General features: G+C 46.1%; 1 protein-coding gene and 1 pseudogene across 1 annotated transcript; one reads left to right on the top strand and one right to left on the bottom strand.

The window, feature by feature from the left end:
• Positions 1-4,591: 4,591 nt before the first annotated feature.
• LOC125536773 (putative cyclin-dependent kinase F-2) lies at positions 4,592-6,096 on the bottom strand. The gene has a single exon (XM_087539421.1). It carries the CDS (start codon positions 5,990-5,992, stop codon positions 4,934-4,936), a length of 1,059 nt encoding a protein of 352 aa, XP_087395547.1. The 5' UTR covers positions 5,993-6,096; the 3' UTR covers positions 4,592-4,933.
• Positions 6,097-8,121: 2,025 nt separating this feature from the next.
• On the top strand, positions 8,122-8,699 carry LOC147992002 (uncharacterized; annotated as a pseudogene).
• Positions 8,700-9,596: the final 897 nt, after the last annotated feature.

Genomic DNA, 9,596 nt, shown 5'->3' with positions numbered 1-9,596 from the left:
AAGAGTGTCCATGTCCTGACTCGTCCATGAAGTGGTTCGACCTAACCTCTGCCCTCAAATGCGTATGCTCACCCAAGCTGTAGATCACAAATACCTTGCTGGTCAGGCTGCGCTCTGCTTCCCATGGGAACTGATGCTTAACTCAGCCCTGCTCGGCGGGGCAGCTGGCTGCCCATCTCCATCGCCCGCCTCATGCTTACTCTGTCTGCCTCATCCTCCGTGTTACATTCTTCCTCCAACAGCAAGGTGTGGTTTGGCTTTCGGTTCTGTTTTGCCGGCGAGAATGGTGAAGGCTTTGGTTAACATTTAAGATCAGCATTAAAACAGGCTTCTACTGTGCAGCCTGTGTTATATCACTAAATAAATGGAATTTAATTTCAATGCCACTAGTTGACTCTGAAACTATAAATGTATTAAAGAAAATGGAGTCACAAATGCAACCAACACAACCCTCTACACTTACATCCCAGGCTACACAGCCCCTACAGTAAGATGCAACAAACAGAGAGCCAAACTAACAATCTTAACCAAACAGGTTCCAACACAAGAAGTAAAGGCAGGACAAACAGGTCCGTCTATTAGTATGTCTTCCGTTTTTGCTATGCTGATGTATTGACCAGCCTGGACTATATTGGTTCGGAAACCACCTCATTAACACATATTGACCCAGCTTGTACTAGTCACTGGAGCACATGCCCCCACCACACAGCCCTCTCAATTGTGTGCTCTACTCACCTCCAGATTGAATCCCCTTCTCCAAAATCCCTTGCCAAGTTCAGTGAGTCAGGTGAGGCTGCAGCACAAGCTTCCTTGGTAGGGACGTGGCATGTGTAATTGAGCGGGACTGATGGCTGGCTCTGGGAATGGAACCAGACGGTGACGTGGGTGCGTGAGTGGGGACAATGGCTGGCTAAGCGCATGGAACCAGGTCAAGTGAGGGGCCTAGGTCTTGGAGGCTCCCACTAAATATACAATCCTTGCTCATGGCCTGAAGTATGCCTAGATGCTGATGGGTGTATTGTATCCTGCTTGTGTTAGCTTATGGATTCTATATATATATAGCATAATTGCATTAAACCTGATGGACTATGGATTCATAAAACCTTGTTATTATGCTTACTAAACTGTGCATTGTAGATACTCCAGTTGTAGCAAACCTCAGAATATCAGTACATTATGGCTCAAGAATTTTACAGTATTGCTGTATGAACTGACTACATTAGCTCCAGGGTTGGAATGCATAAATTTATAACAATTCTGCGCCAGATTCGAGCATGAAAATCTTCTCAGGGTAGCTAGCTATCTTTTCCGTACCCTCTGTTTTAGCGTCAGGTAATACAAATTCTTCTCTGCCCTTTTGCTCTTTGTAGAGAGCTACCAAACGGTATTTAAGGCTTTTTACCTATTTTCATCTCAACCCAGGCTGTTTTGACCAGCCGGTAGCATCACTGCATGGCAAGAAAGAGAAACGAGTTTGGTGAATGGCATTCCTAGTGACATTGTCATAAATAAATCTACTTGTACTAATAAAAGCATGAGTTTGGTGAATCCAAATGATCTGAGCCATCCAACCACCTATATCCAACGTCTCACGCTACTCCAATGATGTATCTATCACATCATCAATAATTTGGAAAAGACATTAATTGCATTAAACACAATTAATATTGAAATCAACATTAGTTATGGTTACTTTTGGAAATAGTATTACTGCCAAACTAGATGTGCGTGCACATACACGATTAGTAGTATATTATATTACATTCTATTATCGCTTGTCACAGAACTAGTTATCAACATGCGCTGCATGCATTAATATACACGATTAGCTGCTATTAATATACCGGCTAATATCAACATGCGCTGCATGTATGCATTTAGTAGTTGTCATAAATATTCCATAAATAAAATGTATGCATGTGTGGGGCTTAAGACCCCAGTACAACCACCGAAAACACAAAGCTCAAGGCTGTATAAAATTAACAAGGTAGGGTCTTAGCTTGGCTTTGACCCTCTTAACAGGTAGGCCTAGATCAGATTTGAGGCACAACCTCCAGGAGATCCTTGGTGGGGCAATTCCTTCCAGACTCTTGTGATTATGTTCCTTGCATCCAGAATTTAACCACAGGACCATAATTTAATTGCTTACAGGGCTGCTAATCATATTTCATTATCTGATGAAGGTACTAACTAAAGAACCTTTTGGTAGTATGTCAGCTATCAAATATGTGAGGCATATATAAATGCTTGCTCATCTGCAACATGTCTTGTGCAGTCCGGGGGTGCCAATGATGATGACAATGTTTTGGCTTCTGCTAGTTGATGCATCGCACCAAACCTGAAGCTCAACATTGCTTTTGTAGAGTACCTGTACCTTTTCTCGTGTTCCAAGCTTTTGTAGTCTCCTTCAAAAGTTGTTGATGTTTGTTGCTTCCTGAATCCTGATGGTCTGTCGTTTTGCTTCCGGTTTTCTCAATAAAGCAGGGTGTGGCTTGTTCAAGAAATATACTCCCTCCATAAAGAAATATAAGAGCGTTTAAATCATTACTTTAGTGATATAAACGCTCTTATATTTCTTTACAGAGGGAGTATATGCTTATCGAATGAATTGCTCAATAGGCTCACTTAGTAATATCCAATGCCCTTGCAGGGTTTTAAAAATGGCTGCAGAGCACAGATGAACATCTCATTCATTTTCTATTGATTCTTTACAGCAAGCACAGAGTATCCGAAAGTGGAAAATGCGATGAATATTTGTACTGTGTCCGGTTAGACAAGGTTTATGTCTGACAAATTGCTGCACTATGTTGATGCAACCTAATACTTACATGAATAATTGGTATTTTGTTGGCATGCCCATGCCCTATCAGTATACCACAATCTGTGTTGGCATGCTCAGTTGCTCTAGTATGTAACTATCATGGGACATTTGTTTGCAATCTTTCCATCTCTGGAAGCCGCTAAAGCTGGCACTGATGCCTGGTTCAGGATCAAGAAACAGACATGCTACTGCTCCTTTTGTGGCCAAACTGTTCATTAGCTCCTAAAGCTATCGGGATTTAGGATATGCTCTTCTGTCCTGCAGAGTTTCTTTGAAGTTATGCTCTTGGAGTTGGACAGCTCGAGATGCTCTCTGATAAAGAAAATCCAGGTTCAAAGATATCATGGATAGTCAGAAATCTTGGATACACATTTCAGTTCATGTTTTGCTTCCTTTTATCACAAGGTCCAGCGATGCTGACGGTATGGCAGCACTGCACATCAAAAGCCGTATGATTTTTGCCTCTTGACTGGTCTGGTCTCTGGTGGCAGGTCGTAGCTGTTTATGAATGCTACACGAGCAGCCTTGAGAAAGATCTATGAGCAGGAGAAGGCCAGTGTCGCAACAGTATTTTTTCTTTCGTTCAGTTTTGTATTGTGCCCATTATGCCAAAACTGCAAACTATGATGTACAGTCTGAGGCTTAAACTCGTTTTTTGTTGTCTCTGCGGGCTTGTACACTCTGGCGACGATCATTGAGGAGATCAAGGTTCAGTGCAAGTCCTGTTTCTCATAGAAGAGGTGCAAAACCGTGCTGTGCATCTGTTGGCTCAGTCAGACTCTACTTCTCTCTGTTGATCAACCCATATACTGGTTGTTCCAGTACAAGTCGCGGAGCGTGCAACGGCCGATATTGTCATTGTTGCTTCGCAATAAAGCTTTGCTTTACGTTGAAAAGAAAAAAGGGTTGGGAAGTTGCTTGGTCTGACATCTCAGTTTGGAGTTTTTTTTTTGCGGGGTAGTTTGGAGTTGTAATAGTAAATTAAAAATACATTTACGGGCCGTCTTCAGATAGTGCCAACTAATGTTATTATTATGCGCTTGTATGGAACAAAAAAACATACATATGGTATTCAGATGCTGATTATTATGTTATTTTCGTTACTGGAATATATATTCTGAATGACCTGCTTAATTTGAGTTAGGGTGGTGTTAACGTGGGGTTCGTGCCGCATACCCCCTGAGGTCGGCCTTACTGCTTATCTCACATCTCCTTCATACTCATGCGATTAAATTCATGTACAATGTTTGTATTTCTAATTTCACAAAATTAGATGTGATTATGCATGCTAATCGATCAACTTCTTGTAGCTCTAGGGTTGGCGTCCTTGAACCACTGATGCTTGAGCGCTCGATTCGCCACTGATGCTTGAGCGCTCGATTCACCGGGAGTCTCTTCTCCGGGTTGCTTTGTAGAAGACCTTGATTCGCCGGGAGTCTCTTCTCCGGGTTGCTTTGCAGAAGACCGCTCAAGACCTCGAAACCAGCCTCCAACAGTGTTTTCTTTACCTTTTTTTTGTGGAAAAGATTTTTTTACTTTAAACACAATAAAGAATCTGAATACCAACACACCAACATGGTGTTGGAAGAGAGGATTAAAGGACACCACACTAATTGTCGTCGTCATACTCTATATAATTATCACTTTTACATCAAGTCACACAACTATCACTTACAAACTAATATCAAGATATCCACGACCGGCCTAATGTAATCTTATATATATTCAAGAAACAAATATAATCATATATAGTGCTCACTCACTTTTGGTGTAGAAAGACGTATTCTTATCGAGGATAACACATCAAATTGTGAATAGATAGGCATGATTCCGAATATTGTATCACACATCGAAACTGCACATCTACAACAAATTTATGAATATTTGATCTGTCATACACGGCAAGCAAACAAACATTAAATTAGTTGAACCCCAAATTAAGAGCAAGAAACCAAATTGCAATCAGGCGTTACAATATGTGTGTGGTGGTGATCCACACGAACAACTCCTGCTTACTTATCTCACACCTCATCCATACTCATTCGTTAATTCATGTACGATGCTTGCATTTCTAATTTCACAAATTAGATGTGCTAAAAGTATGCTAATCGATCAACTCCTGGTAGCTCTAGGGTTGGCGTCCTTGAACCACCGATGCTTGAGCGCTTGCTCCGCCGTGAGCCTCTTCTCCGGGTTGCATTGTAGAAGACCGCTCAAGACCTCGAAACCAGCCTCCGACAGTGTTGGCGGTCCTTTTATCCTGGCCTCAGCGGGACATGGGAACTTGTTGCGCAAGAAGCTTCCTGGTTGGCATCCGCTAGGTAGCCGCCGCCCATCGTAGCCCGACCACTCCTTGATGTCTGCCATGCCAAGAAGGGCCAAGATTTCGCTGAGGTGATCCATGTCCGACCTCCCATGGAAAGGGTGCTGGCCGGCGAGGAGCTCGGCCATCATGACACCGAGAGCCCATGAGTCGACACGCTCGTCGTAATCCGTGGACCCGAGGAGGATTTCTGGCGCGCGATATCCCCGTGTCCCAATAGGATTAGAGTAGGGCGGCCCGTCGGCCATGCTGCACGATAGCCCCAGGTCGCAGATCTTGAGGTTCCCGTGGCTGTCCACAAGCACGTTCTCCGGCTTCAGGTCCCGGTGCATGAGGCCGAGACGATTCATCCTCCTCTCGCCGGCGAGAAGCTGCCTCATGAGAAGACGAACCTCCAGCTCGGTGTGCCTCCTCCCAAAGCGGACATGCTTCATGACGTGCCTGAGAGTTGGCCCCACAAACTCCATGGCGAGGAAAGCCCCGCTGTCAAGTTGGCCGGAGCCACGCGGCTGAACGATGGACGGGTGGCCGCTGCACGCCTCGAGAGCACTGACCTCGCTGGCGAAGTCGAAGAGGTAGCGTTCGGCGTCGCCGGCGCCGTCGCTCGCACGGAGGCACTTCACCGCCACGATCTCACCCGTGCGGCGGTCCCTCGCCCGGTAGACGACGCCGAATGTTCCTGCGCCGAGCACCTCAAGCCGCTGGAACCGGCCGCTGCTTGCGCGGGAGCTTGAGTCGCCGTTAGTGGCTGCTGTTCTCTGATTCTTGCGCGTCGCCGGTGTGCCCATCACCGCGTCATCTAGGGCGGCAACGCCCACGCGTTGCGGTGTCGAGGTCGACCACCCCATATTTCTCCGAGAAAAATCGCAGAGATCGCACCGTGAGGGTACACGATCGACCTACCGGACGATCAGCTTTGCTTGATCGACTGCTCGGCGGCTAAAAAAGCTAGACGGCCGGAGCGAGGATTGCTTTTGCTTTATTTCTCACAGCCGTATGGGTATGGCCATGTGCTGTATATATAGACGGCCAGCACGCTAGCGCTACACGACTCGTGAAGGACACTAGTCAGGTTCGGACACGGACTACACTGTTTCTACGTGTTACTCAGTTGATCGGCCTAATTACGCAATGTCCATGTCCGTCATTGGTGCACCGTTACCACCAGCACGGCAATCATGAGTACTTATATCTATCAATTTCACACGTGAGATATTTAAGCATCGTCTTAGAGAGGCTGAGAGAGCAGCACATGTTTTAGCTAAACATGGTATGGAGTCATGGAGACGCTTTGGCTTTCTTAATTCTGTTGGTTTTGATCTGACGGCTTAACAGGCAGTTAGATCTATTAGTCTAACAAAAAAAATTAAGGGGATAACGACAAGTGAAGGGGTCCACGTACCAACGTACGTGAGCCTCGATCAGAACTAACGCGCCCTGATCGGGGGCGCCCAAAAACCAACTCAGGTTTTGGGTCCCCTGTCGCCAGCGCCATATAAATGGATACGGGAGAGAGCTGGCCACCTGCGCGATCACAATTCACGTAAGGTTTACTCTCCTCCCGATATTCTCACTCCATCCGATCAGGGGGAGCGCTGCAGCGACGGGAAGACTCAAGCCAGCCGCCGCTGCTGTCCCTGGCCAGTGCCGGTGGCGTCCTGAAAGAAACAGGACGTCAAGGAGAACCTCTGCTTCGACTACATCACCCCTGCATCACGCCTGCACCGAGCAGGCGATTATGTCGACTCCCGTGACGTGTAAAGGATCTCTAAACCCTCTATGTTCATGTTTATTAGGTGATCTAGATGCAATCTGTCTCAGCTAATGGCATCCCATAGATGCATAATTACTCCAACAATGGTATCAGTCGCCAATCTTGATTGCAATGGATCCCTATATTATTGATCTGTGAGATCAACATCAAGTTTAGATCAAGTCAGGTTTAGGGTTTTATGGTCAAGATTGCAAGTTTCAGCCCCTGGTTAGCCCTAATATGCATGCTACTGTCTTGATGCCCTCTGTAAATCATCATGTTGTTTTTCTAATTGCTACAGATTAAGTACTGTTATCCTTTGGTTAATCTTTTTTAATTAATCTAAGTTAAGATCTAATGCTCACTTTTATGTTAAGTTGATTAAAATTGATTATGCTTAAGTACTGTTTCCGTATGCATTAGCAAAATATTAGGCAGAGGGATACACGCAAGTCAACAGTAGCAACCCCTCATGTTTAAGAACCATAATTCTGCAATTAGGACTGTTTTTACCCCAAATCAAGTACCAATGCACACAAATCGAAGAAGAATGAGGAGAATCCTCACCTAACGCGCCGCGTCCTCGCTTCTTCCCTTCGGGGCCCGCGCAGCGCCCACCGTTGCGCGAGGGCGAAGACGCCGCGACGCCGCCGTACTCGGGACGATGCGCGGAACGAAGTGCCGCCGCCACCGCCGCTCTAATGGACGCGCCCTTGTTTGGCCAACGCCGAGCAAGTCGCCGTCGCTCCTCATGCCGCGGTGGCCGGCGTTCCTCCACCCTCCTTGATGTGCCATGCGCACGAACGCTGGAGCCACACTCGACGGAGAAGCGCGCGGGAATGACTCCGCCGCACGCTCCTCCGGCGAGCGCAGCCACCGCGCCGCCATGGCCGGCGCGCCTCGAGCCGCCGTCGAACGCTTGTAACAAATTTATGATTCCGTGGCTCCCGCTGCTGGTGTCACGGGGTATGCTGAACTAAAGAAAATTTATGATTCCAAGATGGAGATATGGGAAAAGTCAAATCACATTGCTATGCTTGTGATGAGATCATCCATATCACCTGACATAATTGGGGCACTACCCAAGAAAGATACTCCTAAGGAATTCATGGCATCCCTGGAGGAGCAATTCAAAGGCTCCGACAAGGTTTATGCACAAGAGCTTTTTCACAAGCTCCTTGGGAAGTATAATAATGATGGTGATGTCAGGCTCACATTTTAAAGATGGTGAATGCTTGTAACAAATTGAAGGCATTACAATGTGAGCTCAATGACAATCTCCTTGTCATCATGATCTTGGACTCCCTCCCTGAAAGAGTTTGATCAATTTAAGATTAACTATAACTCTCTTAAAGAGAAATGGACAATCGCGGAGATATCTCCAAGAATTGTCGAGGAAGAAGAGAGGATTAAGAGGCAAGGAAAGGACCAAGCCTTTTTGGTTGGTTCCTCCAAGAGAAAACACGACGGAGCAAGCTCTTCTAAGCAACAGCCTCAAAAGAAGTCCTTTAAGAAAAATTCATCAAACTCATATAAAGCAAAGGAGAAGGTGGACGATAAGCCTAAAGACACCAAGTGCAACTTCTGCAAGCATGAGGGTCATTATCAGAAAGACTGTCCAGAGTTTCTCAAATGGTTGATGAAGAAAGGTACTGATGAAATTACTTTCGTTGATGAAATGTTATATCTTGATTACTCTAGTACCTCTTGGTGGATTGATCAGGTGCAACTTCTCACGTTGCCAATTCTATGCAGGACTCAAATATAATCCAAACCATGGCAAGGGGGGCAAGAAGACTTAAGGTGGCAAATGGAGTCGAAGTTGATGTTGAAGCCATAGGGTCAATCACCTTAGAACTCCACACTGGCTTCCGTCTTCATTTAAATAATCTTCTTTATGTCCCTATCTTAAGTAGGAATTTGATTTCTGTCTCTTGCCTAGATGATCACATGTTTGAGAGCAAGTTTGGGAACAAACAATTTGTTTTGAATTATCGTAATAAGAACGTAGGCCTCGGCGTCACACGAGGCCAATTATATATGTTATCATTGAATGATTCTATCCTGCATGTGAGTGATGTATGTAATATTGAGAAGAAATGGAAGGGTACTGTTGGGGAACGTAGTAATTTCAAAAAATTTCCTACGCACACGCAAGATCATGGTGATGCATAGCAACGAGAGGGGAGAGTGTGATCTACGTACCCTTGTAGATCGACAACGGAAGTGTTTGGTTGATGTAGTCGTACGTCTCCACGGCCCGACCGATCAAGCACCGAAACTACGGCACCTCCGAGTTCTAGCACACGTTCAGCTCGATGACGATCCCCGGGCTCCGATCCAGCAAAGCGTCGGGGAAGAGTTCCGTCAGCACGACGGCGTGGTGACGATCTTGATGTACTACCGTCGTAGGGCTTCGCCTAAGCACCCTACAATATGACCGAGGTGGAATATGGTGGAGGGGGGCACCGCACACGGCTAAGGAACGATCACGAAGATCAACTTGTGTCTCATGGGGTGCCCCTTGCCTCAGTATATAAAGGATGGAGGAGGAGGAGGCTGGCCAAGGCAATTGGTGCGGCCAGGATGTTGAGTCCTACTAGGACTCCAAGTCCTAGTAGGAGTCCACCAAGAGGGGAGGAAGGGAGAAGGAAGTAGACGAGAAGGAAAGGTGGCCGGCCCCCTTTTCACTAGTCCAA

The sequence above is a fragment of the Triticum urartu genome, chromosome 1A (genome assembly GCF_056163025.1).
Source record: "Triticum urartu cultivar PI428250 chromosome 1A, HENAU_Tu73, whole genome shotgun sequence".
Lineage (NCBI taxonomy): Eukaryota > Viridiplantae > Streptophyta > Magnoliopsida > Poales > Poaceae > Triticum > Triticum urartu.
The sequence above is the reverse complement of the archived record's forward strand: the minus strand, read 5'-3'. Positions and strand labels throughout refer to the sequence as shown.